Source organism: Cinclus cinclus, chromosome 1 (assembly GCF_963662255.1).
Source record: "Cinclus cinclus chromosome 1, bCinCin1.1, whole genome shotgun sequence".
Taxonomy (NCBI): domain Eukaryota; kingdom Metazoa; phylum Chordata; class Aves; order Passeriformes; family Cinclidae; genus Cinclus; species Cinclus cinclus.
In genome coordinates this window covers 4,969,411-4,995,251 of record NC_085046.1, presented here as the reverse complement: position 1 = coordinate 4,995,251, position 25,841 = coordinate 4,969,411, and the positions used below count along the sequence as shown (strand labels likewise).

Here is a 25,841-nt window from a genome sequence, read left to right as displayed (position 1 = left end):
TCTTCTAAACTGGTGTGCTGTAGCTGGACATTAATATCAGCTGCACATTGGTGGTAATTTTGCTACTTCTTTCCTATTTATATTTAATTAATGCTGGTAAGTAGCAATAAGTGTTTCTGATAATCCATGTCACTCGTATGGCAACAATAAGAGAAATTGATTTAAATAGAAGAAAAGAAAATGCAAAGAGAGGAAACAGGAGGAATTCTCCTGGGCAATATTCAGAAGTACATTGATTTGCTCACTGAATATGATCATACACATTAAATTTCAGTTCCTTGGAATTCCACCCCAAGAGTTTGGCAGCCACAAAGGCTGAGCTAGTGCTGCATAATTGGAAATAATATGAAAATGTGATTCAGGACTCATAGGAAAGCAAAATTAGCTTTTGGCTTTGCTTAAAAATCTCAGAATGAGGGGAAACCAGGGTTTCTCAGATAAGGCTGAGCTGCTGTAATGGCCAACAGGTGCAGCAGTCCTCGCATGCAGCAGCCTAAAATACTCCAATCCTGCACAGGATAATGCTAATCTGTGAATGATATTAATATCTGTAAAATGGCCCATTTAACTGAAAGGCACTGATCCATAACATGTGGGGAGCTTTCCCCACTAAATTCTTTTTTTGCCTCTCTAAAATTAGTTTGTGGCATGGTAAAGAGTGTGAGGTTAGACATCTCTCTGCTTTGCTCAAAAATAAAGTACAAATTATTGCAGGACAAGCATTAGGCAAAACCAGGATTTTCATGCTACCTCTCCTCCTCACCAAAAACAGGTTTTACAAATGAAGTCAATTCTACTCAGTTACTTATAAAAAGGCTGACTTGGAATTTTGAACCCATCTGTAGGCTTGGCTACTTGTTTTCATGCCTAAATAAAAATGAAACATCTTCTGTTAATCTAGCCTTGAGTAAATTTTTTACCTGAATGGGAAGCAATTTTAGATGAAGCCCAATTCTGAAAGGACTTTTGGGGTGCCACTCTTGCCCAGCCTTATAAGACCTTTAAGACAGCCTGGCTTTACACAACTAGTGAGGTGAAGAAAAAGATTTGCAAATGAACTAGAATTTAATTCTTTTTTAATCTAATATTCTGAAGTATTTTCAGTGATTCTTATCATCAGTTGTCCTTTGAATGCACAGATGTTGCTTCACTGACGTTGGCTAAACTTGGGAAACCCAAATGCAAACTGAGTCTTAAGAAAAGGAAAAAATCCCACAAATTCTTTACTTCCATACTCCCTGTGAAATCTCTGCAGAAAATTTGTTTGTAATACAAATGCAAACTTAGAATGTGTATTTGTACCATCTGAGTGCACTAAATAATCTTACTCATATGGCCAAGGACAATGGGAGACCTAATGTGAATAGGGATAATATTAGGGAAAAAATCCTACAAAATTCTAGTCTTAAAGATAGTCCAGTCTATCTATCTTTATCTATCTAGTCTTGATAAAGACTATCTGTTTTCAAAATCAGGCCTCAGTATTGCCAATTCCAAGGTCATTTCATGAAATGTTTTTTCCCAGATTACTTACTGGAGTTTTAAATTGAATAGCAATTCTATACTTTTAGTTTTACAAGATCATTCCTTGCAGGTATAAAATATTATTTTTTTTATGAGATAGTTTTCTGCTCTGCTTCCTTTTTATTTTTTTGGGGTTTTTTTTTCATAGCTTATAAGCTTCTGAACAATTTAAGAAGATGATGCTTTAGTAATACAATTTCTGTAATTAAAGACAATTTTAAAATAACTTGTACTCTGCCTCCTGAACCTTTGTTAAAACTTTCCAGGAAAACCATTTGGAGAGTGTTATACTTACAGCTGAACTGTGTTTTCTCACCCTTTAAAACCAAAATTTTCTCAGAAAATTAAGTAGCATGCATCAAGGTGGTTGACACAACTAAGTGCCAAGGCTAAGGAAGATATTTAATTCATTGTTCTTTTAATTATCTGTGCCTCTAAAAATGGAAGGGCTGAGGGGAATTAAGGACACCCAGAACCTCTTGCAGGTGCTCTGCATCACTCTGAATCAATCCCATGTTTTGTAAAAGCAATGCTAGATGTATTCAAATTTAGAGCACAGTTAAATCTTCTGGATAAATAATCCTTCTTTGAAATAGTGCCAATGAGAGCACTGCAATATAGCTTAATAGAAGATATTATTTATGGGGCATTAAAGGCATTTACTTAATTCTTGCAAGTCAAACATCAAACCAGGCAGCATGCAGGAAAAAACTGGGGATCTGATCCAAAGCTGAGTAACATCTACACCCCTTAATGACAATGGGTCTATAGATTACACCCTGTGGAGTAAATCAATAACAGGCTTTTTCTGAATCACTGACTTCTTTCCACACCTCTGGGCCAAATCCTGCTTGCATGACATGAAAAAAACCACGAGATCCAAAATCGGTGGAATGAGGGCTGTACAGGCAGACTGACATCTGCAGAGAGCAAGAAGAATTTGGCCCAAACATTCCTGTTAAGGCAGGTAGAAATTATCACATTCAGAGGTTAATCAAATAATCATTTTTCAGATGCAAATCAGAAAGCATAGAAAATGCAAGCAACACCAAACAATGAGAAATGGCAAAATCCCAAAGCACCATCCATTCCTTATGCGAGATGTGAGGAAGTATTAGCATAATTCAGTATGACATCCATACCAGATGTTGGCAATCACCTAGAGAACATCAGACATGTTCATGCAGTCTGGAAAAAAGTGGGAAGAAGAAGAAAAATAAAAAAAAATCACCCCCCCCCCCCCCCCCAAAACAAAAGAGTGTGACTTTTGCAGCACATTGTCCTCATCAAGCCCATTCCTTTCCTTTCCAACATGAGTCACATGCATGTTGGGAGAGAAGGGCTCACCCTTGAGGAGTGTATTTTGTCATTAGTTACTGAGACATGGCGCAGCAATGAATTCAACAACAACGTGTTGGCAAACTGGAATTGGTGTCAGCATTCCTGCAGGCTGGCTTTGCATGGCAGACTGACAGGCCAGTCTCCAAGGAAAACACAAATATGCCATATATTTTTCACCTCTGGGGTAGTTATTTCTTGAGTTAAGTATTCTACCCACCAAAAGGGTGGCATTTACCTTTCTGCAGCAGGACTTCAGTGGGACTGAAGCAGGGTCAGTCTCCTCCACACAGTCTTAACTCTCTTTCTCTGAGCTCTGTTCTGGCTATCACGGAGGCACTGGATAACATTCACAGCACTATTTATAGCCTTTAGTCTCACACTAACTTAAATGGGAGCTGGATCAGGCCCCAAAGTGCCTTGGCCCAATTTTCTATGAGGTCACCTTTCCCCAGTATCCTGTGGTTTTGTGGGAGATGTCTGTAGTGTACACGCCTGTTCCAGAAAGAGCCAGGGGAGCTTCTCTGGCTACAGCTGGATACGGGCAGTTTACAAAATCCTTGGGATGATGATGATGATGATGATGATGATGGCCTGCTTTTTGTGGTCTTTCGATAGAGAGGGTTGTACCTCAGGGTTTATATTATCTCAGTTAGTACTTATCAAAAAACATTGGTGATTTCCACGAGGATAAAATAAGATTCAAGACCCTCTGTTGTTGTTCCTATTTGAGTCCACTGGGATTTGGATACTCTGATAATGGGATGTTAATGGGAGACAAATGAATGGCTTCAGTAGATTGTTCTGCTGCTGACCATGGTTCCTATCTGGCTAGAAAAACAAATGAATCCAGTTGCCATGACAATGTGCAAGACGCCAATTAGTAAATCAAATCACTGAGAGTTAAAGGTTTTAAAATGCTCCCATAGAGAAAATATTACCTATTTCTAAGCACCTAAACCCTTACAAAGCTTGTTTTCCTCTCAAAATCATGGTCAGCTGGAAAACAGGAAGAAATGGGTGTTCTCAGTGCAGAAAAGGGAAAATTGGGGGGGGGGGGTGGTCCCATGGAGGTCTTCTGACATGTTAAGTGCTGCCACAGGAGGTAAGGCACTGACCTGATATCTTACACAGCTCCAGAGTAAAAAAGAGAGAGCTGATAGTGCAGCAAGAGAGAGGGAGGCTGGATTCCGAGACAGGACCTGCAGGTCCATGGACATTTGGAGCAGGAGATGTTGGAACTGTGGCACTCAAACCAAGCCCCAGCTCTCCAGTGAGAGGGAAGCTGGCTGGTAGATGCCAACATTTGTGTTGTTGGGTCTGGATCTGAACCATCCACCTGAGACAAATCTTCTAAAGACAAAAGCAATGAGTTGTTGGAACAGTTTCAGGACTTCTCAGGAAGACCCTGGTACCTCCACCTTTGAAGGGCTGCTCAAAAAAGTCAGGCAAGAAATATAATGTCATTCTTGAGCTGTGCTAAATGCAGCCTTAGACCAGGGGAATGGATTCTGAATTTAGGAGATCTTTTTCAGCCCTGTGAGCCCGTGTCCTCCTAAAGATCCTTGTGCCTGCTTGAGCACTTAGAGCCAGACATTAAAGGTAGGTGAGATTTTTAAAAGCACTAATTGTCAGCTTTACTGACTCCCTCTGGAGTCAATAGAGAAACTCATTGATTCCAAGTGAAGCAGAATGCCTTTGAAAAGCTAAGTGCTTTGCTGGACAGAAGCCTCACACCACAGAGGACTTGGCCCCTGGCTTTCTGTAAGCAATTTCACTGACCACGGTCAGTCCAAGCCTGTTTGTGCAAATAGAAGTACCTGAAGTAAAAGTGATCAATTGTATTGAGGGAAAGCTCAGATATTTCCAAAGGAGAATAAAACTTGGTGGTTTTCACCTGAGATGTGAAAAATGAAGCAAAAATAACAACTACCTTCTCTGTTCTATGGCAATTAACCCCAAAAATCTCATGAAAGATATTAAGGCTCATCATCTTTTCATTTTTAAGCCTACTGGGTGAAAATATTCCACCTCAGCATAAGCCTATGTTATAATTAAAAACTCAGGCTGATCTCCAGAAACCACAGCATCATGTCCAATATATCTTTTAAAATATATATGTCTAACTGTAAGATGAAATTACTCCTCTGAAATTATTTGCTAATATTAAAAAAACACCTTGTCTTGCCAGTGTTTGACTGGCAGCTATGGCAATTTGTAGCTCTCCACATTTGTAGTTTAATACTCTGGGCACAGGTACCCTTGATGATAAAATCAAAGGCCAGATATTCTATTAGCATATCTACATGCAGTTATGTCACCAAATAATTTAGGGACTTGTACATAAAAATGCAGTTATAAAAAAAAACCTAATCAAATACTCAGCCAGAATGAAAAAAAGAGAATGTGAGTTATTATGCATTACTTTAATAAATAACACTCTTTTCTTTTTTCTATTAACCAGCAAATGGAACAACTCACTGTTTAATACCACTGAAGGGTTTTGGTCCATTTGAATCTGGATTACTTGAATCTCAGTACTCAATTTTTTTCCCCACCAAGTCATATCTTATCATCTGATGTAAAACAAGTTTCAGCTCCTCTTCTGATATAGGACAGCAGGAAATTGTTATATATATAACCCAGAAAAATTGACAGGCTCTGCTCTGAAGAGGCTCAAGCCTGAGACAAGATGTATGGTGAAAGGTGTCCCCTGGAGATAGATGTCCCTCCAAGTTAAATCTTCAAATTGCTACCAAAGGAATCTGGGAAACAAACTCTGCCTTTCTCTCTGAGTAGCCACTACCATCTCACAGGACCCATAAAGCTATGCTCAGCTGTTTCCCAAGGAAAATAAAAAAATCCTTTCTCAATGGAAATCCTGTTAGTAAAAAAACTTTAAAATCCCCACAAATCTCTGCTAATAGACTACTCTTTAAAACTTAAAGACAAAAATTAAGACAGATACTGGTTTCAAGGACCTAATGAATCTTCGAGTACTCTTTAAAACCTGTATTTGGACATACACTTCCAATGAAAAGTACCTTGTTTTCCCAGTAATTTCTCTGACTTTCATTACTGTGGTATTGGAATTGAGGGACCAAATTCTAGATGTAGATCTATATTTTTATTCTTAACACCTCCATACCTGAGTTCCCAATTCTAGTTTATACTCCATGTGGTGATGAGTTTTCATACATACCCCTATAAGTTTACATCACAAAATTTATTTAGATTGATATTATTGTGCATAATAGAGTGTCTGGAAAAGCCTTTCTAACCTTAAAGGTCTGTGGGTGAGAATCCGAGCAGTTTTCTCAACATTTTGAGAGAAAAATTACATTTTTAACATGTAATTGCAATTGCCAACATCTGTTCAGGATTATCACAGATAGGAACTACCATGCATGGGTTTTGCTACCTTCTCTACCTTATCATGCAGGTTGGAGATGTTAAACACTGAGGCTGAATGAGACCTGTCCATAGATAATGCTCAGCAAGAAAGTTTTGTTCTATGGTTAGTCCTCAGTGGACTCATGTCTGCATAAATTACTTTATATATATGTATATATATACTAAGAGATTCTATAAAGAGCTTCTTTCACTACCATATGTGTAGTAAAACTGGTTTTATGGGTTTTTATTTTTTTTTGAGGGAGTGAAGAGGGGAGAAATCATATCCTTAAAACGTGAGAAACAGTGAGTTGATGAAATGCTGAACCTACCAAAATAAATAATGAAATGTTTTCCAATCTCTTCAAAGCGCAAAATTTCAGCAGTGTTTCTATCACATGCAAATGAATAAACACCATGACAAATTAGGCTATCTGTGCCTGCAGTCTTGAAACCTCAGCTCACAGCACAGATTTAGATTCCTCTATCGATATGCTCTTAAACATGAATATGCATTTTGAGGTCATTAACCTTCCATTTCTAAAAATCAATATCCAAAGGTTTTAAAAGATTTTCGTTGCTATCTTCATACAGTTCACAAATGAGCACTCCATGGATGTGATTCACGAGACACCGCTCCTACTGCAGCACTTGTGAGCTCTGTAATTTTGGAGACACTCTCATTCCTTCTGTCCACATAAACCATTTTGGAAAAACATGTAAAAAACAATTATTCTATTGACAGGTCCCATTCCCTACATTCCTCCATTTCCTGATCAGTATCTATGGTTAAGTCTTTTGTAATTGCAGTGTTTACTACTGGAAATGGCATGTAGGCTTTAACTGCAGCCCAAGTGTTTAACCTGATTTTCACCTGAAATGACTGAGATTGTTTTCAGCGCCCGAAGTACTCTGAACGTTCGTAAGGCTGAGACATTGCCCAGGTCCACAAATTCAGTTATGTATCTGTAACAAGGGAAAGGCACACACAGACAATGACAAAACACCAGCCAAAAAAAAAACAACAATCAAAGGGACAAAGAGAGACAGAGAGAGAATCACTTGTAGCTGAGAGCCAAAATGTAAGGATCAGGACGTCTTACCTGGGATTACTGAAATAGTTTTTAAAGCTCTCAATACCCTGAAAGTCCGAAGAGGTGAAACACTGCCTACATTCACAAATTCTCCTACATACCTGTAGAATTAAGTCACAGTTATTTGGAATTATACAATAGAGTATGAGACTTGTCTGAATGAAGAAAGCATTCATACACAGTGGGAGTGAACGCAGCTGAATGAGAGGTGCATCCACTTTTCAGGCTGTTCTTTGATGCCATTTGCCCCATGTTTTTATTAGTGTACATAATTTCAAATGCTACTTGAACTATTAAACTTTTCTAATAGGCACTAATTCTTTAAAACTACTGGGTGAACTCTGTTACTGTGCTGTTCAGCCATAAATGCTTTGAAGATTTTACCATCATCTAGTTGAACAAAAAAGAAATTTCTTTACATTATTGGAAATATTGAGAGTTATTTTGCTGCTTCAAATACTCAAGCAATTTTCACATAATAGCTTCTTAAAACTACATATAGGACAACATAGCAAAGTAGTGCAAACATTTTGACTGGGTTATTTAGTTTAAGATGCTGCACTCTGTGGTAAAGCAAATTTTGGTTTCAAGAGATGCTTTAAATTGTATTTCGTTTTGTATTTCAATTTCATCCCCTTTGGCTGTGGGAAGATGGAGTCTAAATGAATATAACTGCCAACCTACTAAAACCTCTTTATGATTAAAATACCAGTCCCAGCTGTCCCCTCTTTTTGGTCATCCTGGAGACCCATCACATCGCAGCTAAATGCTCCCAGGAGGGAGCATTCCAGTCATGGAATGAATTTCGTTTTATCAGGGTTGTACAAAATTATCTCCTCCAAGTCAGTATGCAGCAAAACCATAGTCACCACTGTATCTTCAGAACAAAAGAGATCTCGGACCCTTGTATTGCATGAACTTTTAAAATTCTACCAAATTTCATTCAACTGCCCTACTTCTTTGGGGCCTTTATTTCTAAATGTTATGGAAAAAAACTCACCTGGCTATTTAAAAAATCCTGCTTAAGTGGGCTTTGTCCAAAGGCCCCTGGGGAGGACAAAGCACCCTCTCCATATCAACTAATCCAGATTATACCCTGGAAGAACAATATTGCTTCTCTTAATAATCTCACAGGGGAGTCTGGGCAATGATTTACCTGTTTCCTCCCCACCTTTACACTGTGCTTCTCTCACAAACACTTTTTCAGCATGAAAGGTGGAGGAAAAAATAATTTGGGGAGAATCACTAGGATGGGAATATGGTTTTGCTGACCAGAGATTTGTAAAAACACATTATAAATATATGAATAAGCATATGAAGCAGATAATACTACTGCTCATAATAGTAAATTAGGTTTTATTTTGGTCATTTTTTCAATCAAAATGCTGCTGACAAGTTCTTCTGTACCAGGGAGTGCGAAGAAACTTGAATGCCCATCCTGAATTTTCCCATTAGCCAAGGAATTGCTAATTGTCTTTAAGATTTTGACAGGGCACTTTCCAACCCAGAGTTATTGCTGCCTCTCCCTCACCTGTCCTAGAAAGAGGGACTCCCTAGTCTGAGAGAGAAGGATAAAATATTTATAAATATATATAAACAAGGGCAGCTTCATCATTTCCCTTGAACCCATCCCTGACCCCAGAGAGGGTCACAAGCCATGGCTGTGTCCACTGGCACAGGACAGGAGAAAAGCCCCAGAGATCTGCAGCACTTCTTATTCTCCTGTGTGCTATTTAAAACTATTCTCTGTGGCCCAGCCTGTGCTTTCTGCCCAAAAAAGAAGACAAGAAGCTATTTTGCAACAGCTCTAAAGCAAATGGTGGTCTTCCCACTGTAACCTCCATCAGTGAAATAATTGTATTTTATGTTAGCTCAAAACCCTCGCTCCACCTGAATCTCATGGCCCCTTGTCAGGCTCCTCCATTTTGAATTCCCAGGCCATCTTTGTTTGCAGACACAGAAATACCTCTGGCAGCACACAGGCTACAAGCAAAGACAACACTAGAGTTACCTGTGTGATCCATCTTACTTTAAATGACTTGCAAATTGGATTTGTATGAAGGCTAAATCGTATCAGAATAGATTCCATTATCCAAGTCTCTGTACTATCTGCTGCTTGCATTCTTGGGAAGGAGGTTTCATTGTACATATGAAGATCATATTGCAGCTACTTTTAACTCTCTCACTGCTGCCTACGGGCTCAAGGAAGCACTTTTCCATTTCTTTTTTTTATTTTGTTCCAGAGTTCCATTTATTTTTCCATTCTTAAAGGCTTAGTATAATATGTCATAAAATAAGAAACAATAGGAATGGATTCTGGTTCTGAAGAGACAGTTTGGTATTAAGAAAATAGTTTGATGTTAAGATGCTTGAAGGCTCACAGTTGCAGTTTTAGAGATGTTCTAGCTGAGATGTGAAATACCTTTTGGAAAGAAAATCAAAAGGTAGCTAGGAAAGAAAGCACAGACTCCGAAGCCTCTCAATAGAAAAACTTTAAGATTTTTTCATGATCCTTGGGCTGGAGCACTGAGTGGCCACTCAGGTCTAGAATTAGAAAAGAAAAAAGAGGGCTAAACCCACAACCTGTGGGCACCAAATCCTGGTTCCTACCAACAGCGAGTGAATGATTCTCCTGTGGGTTACTGTCCACTTCAAGGTCTGTGTAAACCTTCTCATCTTTCCTGCTCCCTACATCCAAAACATCCAGAGATGATGTAGAAACAATTTAAGGGGTGTTCAGATTTAGTCTCCCACTGACTGTTCAGACCTGAATTTCAGTCTGAGGTTCCCCCAGAGCCAGGGGAGATGCCTCAACCTCTGCCCAAGTTGACAAGATGAGGTGGAGCAGATTCATGGTCAAAGCTGGAATCTGTGGATCCTCTTGTGCTTTTCTCTGTTCCTTCCTACCTTACTGTCAGAAACCCCCTTCCCCCTAGAAAAGTGAGAACCCACGCACAGAAATTCTCCATGTTGTGTTGAATTCTGAGACCTACAAATAACTCACATCCTAACTCACAAACAGATGGATGATTATTCCCTGCTTTTACCACCTGCATGATGGGCAGGAGACAGGAGAGCAGGTTGGTGACTCTCTGTTGTCCTGCCACTAAATGTTGCAGGAGAACTGCACTTAGCAATGCTTGAGGAAAAGTTTAGCTGCGAAAAATACCTAATGTCTGCTGACCTCCAAAAGATTCTTCCCATCTGCACTGATTTGTTTTTTTAAAGGCTTATCACAGTGACCAGATGTCAGTTCAGCCAAATCCATAGGAATGCAGTAACAGATACCAGGACCTGGCCTAGGGCTGGCTTAGATCCAAAGCCTACTGAAATAAATGGGAGTGCCCTGAGGAAGTTCATTTAGGTTTTACACACCTTCATGCTGTTCTGCTAAATGCTGCTAAACTGCAGAATTATAAAAGATCTCGAGCTATGGGAAGGGACCCATAAGGATTAAGAGACCAACTCCCTGCTCCTAACTGGACTACCTAAAACAAAACCATATACCCAAGAGAATAATCCAGAGTCTCCTTGAATACTGGTCTTGGTCTCTGCACCCTAATAGAGCTGTGCTTTCCACTTCAGCATCCCTCACTGGTGTTTTAGTTAGCTTTGGTTGAATATTCTTTCCTGATTTTGGTTCATTCAAATTTCACAGTCCCAGAAGTTCAGCTCAGATGTTGGTGCTAGCACACTTGAATCTCACTTAACACTGTGAATTACGGGGTTTAAAGATGGCAGCAAGAACTAACCTAAACCCAGAACTGAATACAGGTATCATTAAGCAGGGGAAAAAAAATAAAAATAAAAAACAAACCAAAAACGGGGAGATCAGATCAGATTAGAATAGATCAGATCCTTCTATGTTTAGGAAGTGGAGCCTTTCAGGCATCTCTACCAGCTTTCACTTCAAATGGCACTCGTTCTTTGCCCAATTTTCTTTTGTGACTATGAAGAAATTTGGATTCTGTCTTAGCTGGAGGTATTGACAGTGTCAGACCTCTGCCTTTGGCCAGAGTTTGGGCTGACCCTGAATCCCCTGTGAGTGCTGGCTGACTGCTTCTCTACCCCTGTGTATTTTTAGCTGTCTGGATGTTGCAAATCCATCACCTTCTTCAAAGCACCAGAACCCCACATGTCCTCAATGAACTCTAACAATCTAGGCAGAAGCATACAGGCTGAAGGGGAATATCATGGTGGAGGGCCAAATTTCTATTTCCAAGATATATAACAAGTTGCAGAAGACTATAAATTAATTCTCTGTAGAAAAATAGTAATTACTTTCCAGGTGAAAAGAGTTTGTGAAAAGAGGCATGTGAAAACAGCTCTGATGGTGTGATGGATAGATAGAGTATAAATAGGGATTTAAATACGTGGGTATTCAGTCACACTTACAACACTTTCTATTCAGGGGTCTGAAGCTACCCAAACCTACATTAGATGGGCAGATATTATTACAGATATTTTACAAACAGCTCTCTCTGTGGAGCACAGAGAGAGTAAATAATTTCTCCAAAATAATGTAATGAATTCAGAGAACAGAATTGAGAATTCCTACGACTTCTTCCTCTGAAACCACCCAGGATAAAAATACCTCCTTCCTAGTACACGTCAGCGTTTTCAGTAAATTTTGACTGAAGGCAAAAAAAAAAAAAAAAAGAACATCCAGACAATCTTTTAGGAAGTTCTATTGCATATAACTCTATTGAAAATAAATAAAGGAGTGCTACTTACGCCATAACAATAACACTGAAATCCAGCCAGTTCCAGGGATCTCGAAGGAAGGTGAATTCTGTCATGCAAAATCCTCTCGCCAATATTTTTATCAATGACTCAAAAGTGTAAATGCCAGTGAAAGTGTACCTGGAGAACAGAGTGGCCAAAGAAGCAAGAGAGTGAGCAAGCAGTAGACAGCTGAAAATGCAAGGGCACAACTCTGGGGTGAGTCACAGCTGCAGCAGTGGGCTGTGCGTGCACCAAGGAACAGGTAAGGAACAGCAAAATACTCGGGACAGTCTCAGAATGAAGATAATTTTCAGTATGGGGTGTCCCTTGATGAATCCTCACTCTTAAATCGAGCATGGACACTACACTGCTAAGCTGTGCTATGGGACTTCTGAACCTCTGCCATCTCCAGTGGAAGAAGAGTGGATTAGGGAATCATGGAATGGCTTGGGTGGGAAAGGAACTTAAAATCATCTTCTTCCAACCCCTTTGCCATGAGTGGAAATCTTCCACTAGACTAGATTGACCAGAGACCCGTCCAACCTGGTCTTGAGGGGATGGGAAGTCCACAACCTCTCTGGGTAACATTATGCCACACTCCTTGTTTCTCCACCTGGAAGGAGGGTGGTTGTTCCGTTCATATCTCTCATCTCTTCCTGCCCAAGACATTTTGGAGATTAAAATAATTCCACCACTTGGTTTTATCAGCTAAAAAGTGTAATTGTCCTGCAACTTCCCTTGTGTCTCACTCTCTGTGGCGAATTGCACCAGCCTTGAGAATTAAACAAAATGTCCTCACTGAAAAAGAACTGGAAAACTTCCACCTGAGAAGGAGTACTGTAGCACAGTACATACTGCTGTGTGTAGTAATTTTGACCTGACTGACAGTAAAGGAGACACAAGGCTGGCTTTTTCCCCTGGTAAATTAAGTTATTACCGACAGCCTCTTGACTGTGATGATCTGGGCTAGAACATAGATCTTACCTTTCGTAATAAAGATGACACTTGTAATAAAATTTAGCAAAATCTGTGGAGGACAGTAATGCCTCTGATTTAAAGCTCTCAGATCTGTGCTCACCCAGGACTCCACCTGGCATCAGAGACAGAGTTCAGGGCATACAACATCTTCTTTTTAATGTTGCTGCCTGAGACACCTAGCCCAATGGACTGGGTATTCTAGGCCATATCTTAACAAAAGAAATAAATGTTTAATGTCTACCATGGGGATTCCCTACCACTTTTCTCCAAATGAAGATGCAGATGATACCAAAGCCTATTAAAAAACCTCAAACACCTCAAACCCACTAAACCAAAAATCTCTTAAGTCATGATATGAAGGCCTATCATTGGAAACACTGTCTTGAATTTTCTGTTCAGTGCCTAAACATCAATTGGTGCCATCACACATAAATGAAATTGTAACAGTTAAGATTCCTATTTGGTAGAAAAAAGGTGTGAGTGATTGAAGGGGGCAATATAAGGAAGAACATTATGCATATAATATATTTAGCTGTATTCCACTGAACTGCAACTGGGCACACACAGATAGTGCCAAATCTCACACCCTCCTGCCATCGTGTCACTCAGTAGTGCCACTCACAGATGTTATAAAATCTCAATGTGCTTCATCCTAAAATGGGGATTAGCAGGATATTTTGGGTGCAGCAATGAACGTTAAACATGTTTCACAGCTCCTCTTCGACCATATATCTGAGCATTATCTTGTATCCAACGTTTTCACAGCTCCTTCTTAGCTTTACTCTGGTATTTTGAATATAGGTCACCATGTGACAGTCTCTTTAAGCATGTGTATTTAGTAATACACACAGAAAACACATGCAAAGAACTAAAAAACATACTTAACAGTGCATAAGCTCATTAAAATGATAAAGCATTTGTATTTATTCAGCATGTCAGATGGGTTTAATTGATTGTATAATCATCATCTAATTCTAAATGGTTCGGGCAAAGTCCTCCAGCTACTGAATGGCTTCTTTAACAACAAAAGTCAGGGTTCTTAAAAAAATTTTTAGTGGGGGAAAGTTGAATTTATTCCTTTTTTATTTCAAAATGGTGAGGAAAAACTTTAAAGGAAGATCTAGGACGAATATTTGCACAAGGTTATTCTTCCATCCCCTGCGAGCCTCTGAAACAGCAGAACAAAATGGATTAAATGTATTTTCTCCAAATCCAATATTAATCAATTTGAATTACAGTTCATTGGGTTATTTTGCTCCTCCAAAGTACTTGACTTTGATTTCATTCTATGCACTTGAGGAGGAAAAGTTGAGAGATATGAGGGGCCATGGGAGAAGAGGAAACATGGAAGGATTTACTCCACACTGCATGAGTCCATCTGCATTTCTGCTCTACGCTTCCTGCATGCTGTCCTTGATGCATTTATAAAATAATCCCCATTCTCCTGCTTGCAGAAGAGACAATATTAGCATTTTTGGTGTTTCCCTCCAGTATGTCTGAATTCCCAGCTGTACACCAATTGCCCAAATTTTGATGAGATCATCATGTGGATGAGACGTGACTCAGCAGAAAACATCAGGACAATGGTTAGGGAAGTTTTCAATAGCAAAAGGACAACATCAGGGGAAAGGACAGCCACAGACATACTTGAAGGTACTACACTATACAGAAATACATGAAACATCCTGGGATTAGGATGTTATTGTGATGGGATGAAATATTTGGTTCAGTGCTGCCTATAATTAGTAATTTATGGCCTAGAAGATTTGTCCTGCGTGATTTTATGGAACCTAAAAAAGGGCGTTTTACTGTCTTTTCTTACAGCCCTGAGTAGACCAACCACCAGGCTGTGAAGCAGCAGATGGCTGTGTTTATCATATGTCAGTCAAAAATAAAAAGTGTGTTCTGATTGGTTCAATGAGCCAAAATAATTGTTTAATGCACTGTAGGTTGATTAGCTTGTGCATCTGGTATCTGTTTCTAAAAGGAATATTTTTAAGCATCTTAAAGAAATGAAATGGGTTTTCATTTCACTAAAGTCCCTTAAACTCTTTTAAAATTAATTTTAAAACCCACAACAACAAAAAATAACCCCCTTCAAGTAGTGCGGTTGCTGTTATTCCTGAAGGCTTGTCAAGCCAAAAAGACATGAATTCTCATAGAGGTGTTCCCAGATAATGTGATGCTCATAAAGTATTCCTGCTAACGATTACAAGGGAACACTTCTCATGCTGTCCTCAGTCCCAAAGAAACTTTTGCTTTCCTTAAGTTTCAGATTGAAGATAGAAGTAAGTTGGTTCAGGAACTATTCTCTGAAATAATTCAACTATTCTGATGTGTCCAACCATCAAATCTCTTGCATGGGAACTGTAGAAGGATGGTCAGTTCCAAATAGGGTTGTCCTCAATATGTGATTTCATCCAGATGTAGCATAAAAAGTGCCTTTGGTAAATAAGCATGAGATTCATGGGCTAAAAATTTGTAGTCTGCCTACTAAGGGAGTTTTCACAGGCTGAAACAACAACTTGGAAAAACATTTTGTGAGGGCAGATACCACAGTCAGAACTACTGGAAATAAGACAAGAGAAAATAAGATGTAAATAAGAACAAATTAAGAGGAAGGATGAGATGAGGATGGGGTAGCTGAAAACCAGCAAGGATACTTACTCAACATATTTATTCCATGATGGAGTCTCTGACTGTGCCATGAACACACAATTAGTTAAAATAGTGCACATAATAAACATACTGAACAATGTAAATAGCCAAATTAAGGAAAACAACACATTTGATACAAGACTTCATATTTTTTTTGTCATTTCACACAAGATGTGGCAGCTCAATCACAATTTGAAAGTTGCTTCAAGAAATATAAGCATTTATTTTTAAGTGCATAAGGAGACAAATAATTATATAAAAACAGAAAAAGGAGGGGACCTTCCCTGCTTTTTTTCCCTTTCCCTACATCTTTTATATATACATTATACAGTAAACAAATGTACTGACTCTGCAGTCTTTTGAAAGCACAATATCCCAAATTTACAGCTGTGTTGGTCAGATGACAATGTGCATAGGTGCACAACTTTGTATGAAAAGAGGGATTAGTCTCATTTAAGTATCCACAGAAAAACCTGTGTCTGCAAATTCCCATTTCATTTTTTATCCTGAAACATTTCTCAGGCAATGGGGGAAAGTTACAAATCTGGCCTTTCTAATCTCTTTAATAGGTTTGAGGTCTCGCTTTCAGTACAAAGTTTCACCAAAAGCAAGTATGAGTTTCAGAGCACTGATTTTAAGACTTGGTCTGCAAACCTGCTGGGCAAACAGGCAGCTTTGGTCTGCAGAGCTCTCTGCTCAGCTGAGGGACCAGATTCCCTATTTGGAGGCTAAAACAAACCTCCCAAGTGCATAGTTCACACACTTTGCCGCTAAGATGAAACCATAAACATAAAAAGCACCCTAAATCAAATTCCTGAAATTGAAAACATAATTCACGGGAGGGCTCTCTTAAAAGCACATGCCACTTTCTGTAAGAAAATTACAAAATATGATGGGATTCTCTTGCATCAATAACTGGTCTCATGGAACCGGGAAAATCTAACTAAAGAGTTTAAGTTTGTACAGAAGATAAGGCAAAGAAAAACAGCCTGCAAACCAGTCAACAGGCAGGTTTATAATATAAGTAAATCCCAAATATAAACTTATTTTGCCTTTTTTGGGGGTAAAAAAAAATGGTTGGTTAGTTTGTCTTTTTTTTCACCCCTGTAGTTGATTCTGTTTGTGTTATTTTTTTGTTTCAGAATACTGATTGAAGAATTTCATTTCAAACCTACATCCTGAAATGTTTGCATTAAATTTATCCCTTTTAAGAGCCAAAATCTCTGCTGAATACAGAGTGGAACGTTTTCCAACGGGCCACATAAGCAACTACAAAGTTAAATTGGTAGTAACCAACCTGTGGATTCCCCAGGGCCACCACAGAAAGCAGTAATTGAACTCCCAGGGACTGCTCATCTCACAAACATCTTTCACTTCTGATCCAACATCTCCTACTGAAGGACTGAGAAGAGTGTCTTATTCCCACCCACATTTGCTCACATCAGCTTCAGATATATTTCTGTAAGTTTTGTCATTCTTGCTAACATAATTTTTAAGTTCCAGCTTGTCTAGAAAACACTGAATTACTTTTTCAACTACAGGGAAATGCTGTGGATGAAGCACAGGAAAACAGAGTGGTACCTTCAGACCATGTCAAACAAATAGCATATTTCAATTCCAAGCAAATAAATTCCTCTATTGGAATTTAGGCACTGGTTTGATTTCTATATGCCTTGTGATATGAACTTTCCTTGTTTCCTTGTGTTATAAATTGAAACTAACAGCTTTCCCAGATGCTCACTTACAGGCAGGTGTCATCACCTCCTTATTCAAGCATCAAAGACAACAAACCAGAGAACACAGGTTGGAAACATAAGGGTCAGCTCTGGAACAACAAATGCATTACAAATTCAATCTGGGTTTCATGACCAAGCTGAAAACTACAAAGAACATAAAATAATGAAACATTTCAGGTGGTTACACACCAAAGTTAGTGATCTGTGATATTAAATAAGAAAGAGAAAACAGAAATCCCTACAGAATGAAAATTAACATTCCTACCTGAAATTAAATGCAATTGTTTGCATTAAAAAAAATCCATGATGATGATCTACTCAGAAAAAGCAAAACAAAGAAGATAAAACTGAGATAAGCTATATTAGCAGCATCATCCATTCCCTCTCTTGGAACTGCTATTAAATCAAATTTTCCAAAGCCTACAAACTACATATACTAAGCTACTCATCAGGACCCTTTCTGCAATAAATTAAACCTATTATTTCCAATTTGAGGTTACAGAATAGCCTTTGCAAAAACCGATTCTAAAACTTATAAATTTTATCTCCTAGCACAAAGATAACGAGTCAAATGCAACATACTTATATTCTAGACTTCATTATGATGGATAATTGTTAATTAGCAGACTGAATATTAGAGGCTCTTTAGGTGATCATTGCCAAATTACATACAATATGTGAAAGCAAAGGTTAGTCACGATGAATAGAATGTATAATTGGTGCTTCACGAGGCCTCATTTTGCCTTATAGAAAGTGTGCAAAATAAGATGGGAGGAAAGCTGTAAGCAGAAAATACAAACAAAAATTGGAAATTCTGTAAGAAGATTATTTTTCTTTTGCTGACGCACTAGAATCCATAATTCTAGCACCAAGGAAGGTAATTTTTCCAAACCTCCAGCCTGGATCAGTGGTAAAGTGAGAAAAACTAGCCATAAAACTGAGAAAAACTTGAAATTACAATTGCTATAGATTTTGTACAAGCTAGCAAACTGCTTGGAGAAAATAAGGACACCACAGAATGGCCCTTGGCTTGCAAGCAAGAACTAAGAGGAGTCTTTTAAACAAAAGGCATCAAGGAAATGTTAGGAGTGATTTAATCTAATTAATAGGTGGAGATAGTTAATAAAGATGTTGATAGCAGTTAATAATGATGCAGAAGACAAGAAGTGTTCATCCCATTGGGGATACAATCCTGCACTCCCCATATCCTCTGGGACAGGAATGGAGTTTCTGGGCTGCCATGTGGGCCCTGGACCCCTCATGACACCCCACAGACTCTGAATAAGAGGAAAAATACCTAGAAGGGGTTTAAAGATGAATTATTAGCTGCAATAAACATTCCTAGGAGGCTGTGGAAGTTTTTCCCCTTGGAAGGGTGCATTTTTTGAAAGATTAGACTTCTCAGGCTTGGCTGGATGAGCAATGAACGCAGCATCAATCCCGCCAGATATCTCAAAGAACTCCACATACAGCTACTAAAGCAAGACATGTGACCCCCACAGCTTCTTTATAGGACAGTTTTACTCTGTCCTCTCTATTCTGTTCCACTGTTGGCCTTCATGGTGCACTCAATGGTTGGAAATTGAAATATGGCATCCACTAAAGAAGCTGCTTCAGATATTTACGTGACAGGGCACCATTTGCTAATGCTCCTTTTAGGCTTTTGCCCTGGGGAAAATAAAGATTGTTTGATTACAGTCACGCAAGACGATAGATCTGGTTCCCAGGTCCATGTCTGGGATATTATCTGCTTGAGTACTTGCGGGTTTGGGCTCTTTTCTGCCTGGGATATTGACTGCCTGCTCAGCCACTTGTCCTTTGTACTGCAGGTTGATACAAAAGGTCTTTATTGACAGAAAACAAATCAGTGCCTAATGCAGGATCTCCGCTGTCTCACTAGGGCTGGAGTTCTTGTCTCCTGCTTGTGCCTGCCAAAGACTGAGCTGTTGGATCTCTTGACATTGTCAACACAAGGTGATAATTTCTGTCTTCCTGGAGCTAGACTTATGTTTGCACTGAGACCTGCCACTCCCAAAATTTTACACTCCTTATCTGACCATATTTCTTTCCTGACAGCTATTTTAAATGCTCTCCTCTGTGGTCATTTTCTTTGGAAGTAATGTGATAAGGATTTCTTGCTTATTTATATTCTGTTCTGCTGCTACCAAGGGCATGTAGCTCCTGTGCTACGCATTCCTGTGATGTCCTGACTTCACCAGACAATGTAGAAAAAAAGTGAGGAGGAGAAGACTTCAAAGTCTTCGAGCAAGGTCCAAAGCTGGAGGAAATATTCTCAATTTCTTTCTAAGAAGCTCGGTCTTCAGACTCTTCCCTTGGAAGAGTCTGGGCAAATGCATTGACCTTGATTAACTTCAGAAGGCTGTGCTGAGGTAACTGTGCCTAAAAGCTTGGTTGGGCTCTAGGTATGCAGCAGCATGTGCTGCAACGTGTGCACACATAATCTGATCCACCAGCTAATATCTGCAGAATTCTACAGTGTATTCCTAGTAACCATTATAACATCTTAGCTGATAACACATATTCATTTTTGCATAGAATTATTCCAATTGGAAGCTTCACCTGTTTTTCCATTTGATAGAATTTCTATAGTACCACTTTTTTTCCTCCTCACTGTATGGAGTGCGAATCTGATTTATTTCCCTATTTGTTTTCCCTGAAATTTGATAATTAATCAATGATTCTAAGATGCTACGTACTAAGTATTTAGTAATTGTCTGTGGTGGACACGAGCATTGCAGATGAGGGATTTCCATCACTAAAACATCACAGAATGATCAGAGCAGCGTGTGAAGTCTTTGAATTATCATTGCCTGGTCTCCTGTGTGCACCCTAGAGAAAGCAGCCAAATCATGAAAAAAGGTGTTTTTAGTAATGTTCACACAAAGCTGAACATTTGGGTCAGTTTGGCCTTCCAGAGAGATGTGACTATGTCAGAATATAGTGCTTCTGGGGTTGTGTGGAAAAAACAAGCCAAAACCAACCACTGCAGTGTGTCTTGCAGAACCAGAGCTACAGGAAACCAGGTACTGCCCTTCCATTGGAAGGTCCAGCAGGACAGCCTGTGCCTTTTTTCTTTGTCAAATAACATATCCAAATAAACAAACTAGAAATGAATCAACAAAACAATTTTTGAAATATTCTGTTTCAGGAGAAAAAAAAAATTCAGATCTGAAGCAGTTCAAAATTAAATCATGTCTGCAGACAGTGTCACTGAGTTTTTCCTCTGGGAGAGATTGCTGAAGTGCTTGGTAGCAAAGCTGTCCATCAGTGCAGATTTCCCCTGGTTCCCTTCCTTTCTAAGGTATTACACCCACTTTCCCTGCAGTAAAGATGATCAGTCCCTTCCCGTCTTTTAATCCTGAGTAAACCTACCAGATTCTCCAGTGCAATTCACATTATCTGATGCCAGCAGTATGATACAGTCATTTTTATAGCTCATATAACAATATAAAATGAAACAAACCGAAAATCCAAGTGCATTTCTGCTTGTGCAGGCAAATTCAGCCAAAAGATTTAAAACAGCTTAATGAAATAAAATGGTTTCTGACTTCCATCCATCTGTGTTTAAAACCCATATAAAATTACATGAGGAGGAAAATCAACAGAAAGGATATGAATGTACCAAAATTTTAATTGCTGCTCTTCTGATTGGATGGAAAGGACTAAGTATATACAAGGCAGGAGTGGCACTAAATCGAAAGATTGTCTTCCCTTTGTTCAGTACTATAAATGTCTGGAAAACAAAATAGAAAATGAGAACATTCAGTATTTGCATTTATGCTCAGTTTTCTAGCCTACATCCCACTGGGAAATTCCTGCTAGCATCCCATATTTTTCCCCCCTCCCAAGACCCCCAAAATCATTCTCACTTGGTGAAGTTTTGTCCAAGGCCTTCCCTACAGAACTGACTGTCCTGTGGTAATATCCTAAGTATTTTTTCTTGCTTCAATCCTTAGTGAATCCTGTGCCATCACCTTCACCATAAGGCTGGGAAAAGAGCAGAATCACCTTTAAAAATAAAAATTATCAGAAAAGTGGGGGAAGGAATTATGTGATACTCTTCTTCCCAGGTGCTGGGGATTTCACTATGTGGTTGTTCACTATTTTAAACACTACTTTACTATTCTTTATTTTCTCACCAAGTAAAAAGTTGTAAGAGGCGCAGTTCCACACTAGGATCTGACCTTGGCACTGAAGAGCTCTCACTGTGCTCAGATTAATATGATCAGAGAAAAACAATTCTCTGAGTTATCTTAAACCCAAAACAAAAGTGAATTGGATGCTGACCCAATTTGTAGAGTTCTGAAGATGCCCCACCATGCATAGAGGAACCAGTATTCACTCAGAGACAGAATTGAGACACCCAATATATAAATCTAAGCGATTCATGCACCTTGAGTCTAAAAACTTCATGGCACTAAAATTGCAAATCTATATCTTGTTGCTTATGCCCGGGGATAGCAGACAAATTAAAAGGTAAATTAATTCTGGCCCTTCCAGGTAAGTAATTTATTTGTCTTTATTCTGTCTTTTATTCTGTAGCTCTAGCACCTACCTCTACACTGTTTTAATAGAAGTACCATTATGGTCATATTAATCCACTGTTTACAGGAAATACCATAGCCCAAAAGCAGGAACAGTAATACCTGAAAAAACTGGAAGCTGCCTAAAAATACACAGGCTTTATTTTGTCCTCTGTTTTGTGAAATGCTTGGAAAGGGGAATGAACTGTAGTAAACAACCATCCCAGCTCTGCTGTCAGCAGCCTTTTGACAGAAGCTGTTTGCACTGCTGTGGCTTTGGTCCAGCCTTCACGTGATCCCTCATCAGGTGATGCTCATTTCAGGACAAAGTTCACCATTCTGCAAAGTGCCAGTGCTGCACATGCTACTCACATCTCCCTTCAGCTCTATTTTGGCCATCTTAAATGGAGTTTTGTCCTTCCTCAGCTGCTGCTCTCCAGGAACGGTTGTGAAGGTGCCTCCTGCTCTTGTGCAGAGTGCTCACACAAGGCTCAAGTCACCCAGCAGCCCTTAACATTAAAGGGCTTAAGTGATAAACAACAGACCTGTGAAGTCACAGCTCATGCAGAAGGCGAGATAGGACAGATAAAAACCTCTGGCTTAAATTAACTCAGCTACTGCTCTGCTCGTTTCAGATATTGTATATTCATGCTCAGGGTTATCTGAAAACACACAAGTTTAAATTATGCTTTTTATCCCTCTTTGCCCTCTTGCTTAGATGTTCTCTGGGAGCATTGCTCATGTCAACATTCTGATCCTTAATCAGGGAAAGAAGTATTTTTTCTGGCTGTAGAAAGATAACAAACAGAGCACTCAAACCAGCAGTGATGCTCTAGCAAAGGCAGAGGAGCAGGACAGAGGGTTGGCGCTCACCTTACGATCATTGTAGAAAGGGTCAATGTCCTCCAAGGGCTCCCCAATGAGCTCTGGAGAAACAGTCCCATAGATATCAGGCAGCTTCTTGCAAGCTTGCAAGTCAAACTGAGGCTGAGGTTTCTCCTCCTCGCCCAGCTGCTCTCTGTATTCCTGCTTGGCATTCCTTGCGAGCTTCTCTGCAATTCGCTTCTCGATCGCAGCCAAGGACTCGGGCGTGAACCGGTGGAAGCTGTTAGTACCCGGTGGTAACAAGAAGTCAGCCATCTTTTCATCCTGCTTTGTCTTTACTGGTCTTTACTCCTAGTAGTGGAAACAGCTGAAATTAAAAAAAAAAAAAAAAAAAAAAAAAAAAAAAAGTCATCAAAAGTTAGTGGCACGAGAAAGCCACAAAGCCATCGGAATAAAAAAAAAACAAAAAACAAAAAACAAACTCCACCCCACCCCCAAGTAATTATCAAGAAACTTCATCTGTCATTATGTGGTTAATAGAACAACAAGGAAAACAAAAAGTACTGAAATTGAAATTTCAATTAGGAGTCACACATGATGAAATCTAAACAGACTTTACAGATAAACTGTGGAATATTCTTCAGTTCAGTCATCTGGGATCCTAAACCCAAACTAAGAAGCAAATTAGATTCACACAAGCTTAAGTTTCGTTGAAAGTCACAGAGATTTGGATTCCTAACTCATTTTTGAAAATGCAGCTCTGGGAGTGGACGAACAATGTCCCTAAGATGACTGTGAGGCAGATTTAAATCAGCCGAAGCCTGGCCACGTGATGTAAAATCTAAAAATGCCCCAGCTGTTCTATTCCAAATTTAAAGGGTGAAGGGTCAAGTTTAGATTTTTAAATCCCATAAAAATTCTCCATAATCTCTTTCTTAGGCTTCTGTAACGTAATTTTAATTTTCCTTTGGGATAGGAAATACCATCTTCAAGATATCTCTCAGGACTTTTGAGCATTTTCTTTTCCTCCACACCCTGAAATCTGAAGGATGATAGAAGCCCAAATGTACCTGGAAAAGCTCTGGGACCTTCATGAGAGCACACCAAGCTCCCAAGATGCTGAACAGCCAGTGCTGCCAGCGTGTCATATCTGAAAACCAGGCTCCTTTCATCCAAGACCAATTTGAACATCCAGGAGTTGGACTCGATGATCTTTGTGCTTTCCAGCTCAGGATATTCTTTTATTCTATGATTCTAACTCAAACCTGTGAAGTTTGATCATCTTGTCCTGATAATACTTCAATGTTAACACTTCCAGTCTCTGCCTGAATGAAAGCAAGTAAGAATTGCCACATCTCTTCAACTTACATGAATAAAACCAAGCATGAAAAGCACAGACGAACAAAAAGCCTTCTTGTATCTGCATGAAACAACATGGATAGCTGTGAAAATTAATGTAAAACTACTGTTTGAAAAAGGACGAAGCTAATCCCTGTTCTAGTAGCCTGCACAAATCCATCCAAGTTCACTGAAGCAGTATTTTGCAATTTAAAGTGACTTTAGGGGCATGTTTTTCCAGCGAGAAAGGCCGTCGCTCCACAACAATTAAAACTCATTTCACAGAAGAAACACAGACCTTGTATTTTTGCCATCACCAAGCCATTCATACTCAATCAGAATACACAAAATAGTAGATTTTGAGGTAGGCCACCCTCTTTCATTCAGCAATGTGTGCAGGATCCCATTTTTGTTCAGCCACAGCCATTGTTTTCTGCTTTCAGGTGGTATTTGTCTATTTACAATGGAGAGTTCCAGATAGTTTGCGTCTATTAGGCTCTGTGATGACAGCATTTTTGTTAGCAAACAAGACTCTAACTGGGCTCTGCATGACAAATAGCATATTTATTGACTCAATTTTTCTGAGTAAAGGATGCTTTCAAATAACTACTCTCTTTCCTATTCTGACTTCATTTTAAAATGAATTCATTAAATTGTCATTGATCACAGTCTATCGCACAGGAATGAATTACTGAAGCTTGTACATTATGCTCTGAATTACTGCTAGTTTGAACAAGCAGGGCTAAAATGAATTATCATTCTATGAGTTTGGGGTATTCTGACGTTCTTCTTTTGTTAGATTTATTTTCCCTTTTCCTTTCCCCTCTCCCCTCCATGTCATTTGTTTTATCTCCTTCCTCCTGAAAAACAGGAAATTAGAAGCTTTCCCACAAATCAAGTTTCTTATGCCCAACGCTTTGTGACTCAGCACCAGTGCGAGCAAATAGAATTTCACTTTGTATAAGTGACATCAGTATGGGTGGCCAGAGAATTCTCCGAGATTTTATTCATCCTTTCCAATTTTTGCTTCTCCAGAACGAAACCTGTCTCAGTGTTGAAGGGCACAACAAAAGCCAGTGGCTGATCAGAACTGCAGGAAGAGCACAGACCAGGTTTCTAAACCAGAGAGGAGAATGTTGCGGGCTCTTAGTTGAGGTCCAGATTATCATGAGCTCTGTGAAGGCAGTGAGTGGGGAAAGACTCTGCTTTTTCTAATACTATGAGAATGGAGAAACTTCAAAGAAAATCACAGAGAAGCAGGTTTGAAATAATCACTGGAGCCACCTTCCACATGGTGCAAAGTCATCCTGTGAAACTTGTAGACTGCAAATCACAAGGATTTACAAAACCACAAGACAAAACCAAAGGCAAAAGGTCCATAAATGGTTTTAAAGACAAAGGTTCTGTCTCTGCTAAGAAAATACTTCAGCTGTACAAATTTGTTGCATACAAGAAAGGCTACTTATGCTTGTCCTATTTTAACAACCTTCCCAGTCTAAAGAAACCCATCATCTGCTGTTCTTTGCTTTGTCCTCATGGTCTCAAACTTCCTTAAAGAATTCCAAGAGAAGCCATTCTGGCAGGAGAACTACTCAATTTTTTTTAAAAAAAAAGAAACAAAAGAAGGGTAGGGGATAGTGAGGGAGATAAAATAGCCCAAAAAACCTAATCAGCATCAGAAGTTTTAA

General features: G+C 39.2%; 1 protein-coding gene across 5 annotated transcripts in view; it reads right to left on the bottom strand.

The window, feature by feature from the left end:
- The window catches only part of LOC134051962 (sodium channel protein type 5 subunit alpha-like), a 169,166-nt gene extending 145,584 nt beyond the window's left edge, over positions 1–23,582 (bottom strand). For all 5 annotated transcript variants that reach the window (XM_062506103.1, XM_062506129.1, XM_062506111.1 and 2 more), the window contains exons 1-5: positions 22,864–23,582; positions 21,082–21,200; positions 15,720–15,809; positions 12,084–12,212; positions 7,130–7,221 (exon numbers count right to left, since the gene is read on the bottom strand). In XM_062506103.1, the coding sequence (XP_062362087.1) occupies positions 7,130–7,221; positions 12,084–12,212; positions 15,720–15,809; positions 21,082–21,200; positions 22,864–23,130 (697 nt within the window). In that variant the 5' untranslated portion in view covers positions 23,131–23,582. The remainder of the gene's footprint in view (positions 1–7,129; positions 7,222–12,083; positions 12,213–15,719; positions 15,810–21,081; positions 21,201–22,863) is intronic.
- Positions 23,583–25,841: the final 2,259 nt, after the last annotated feature.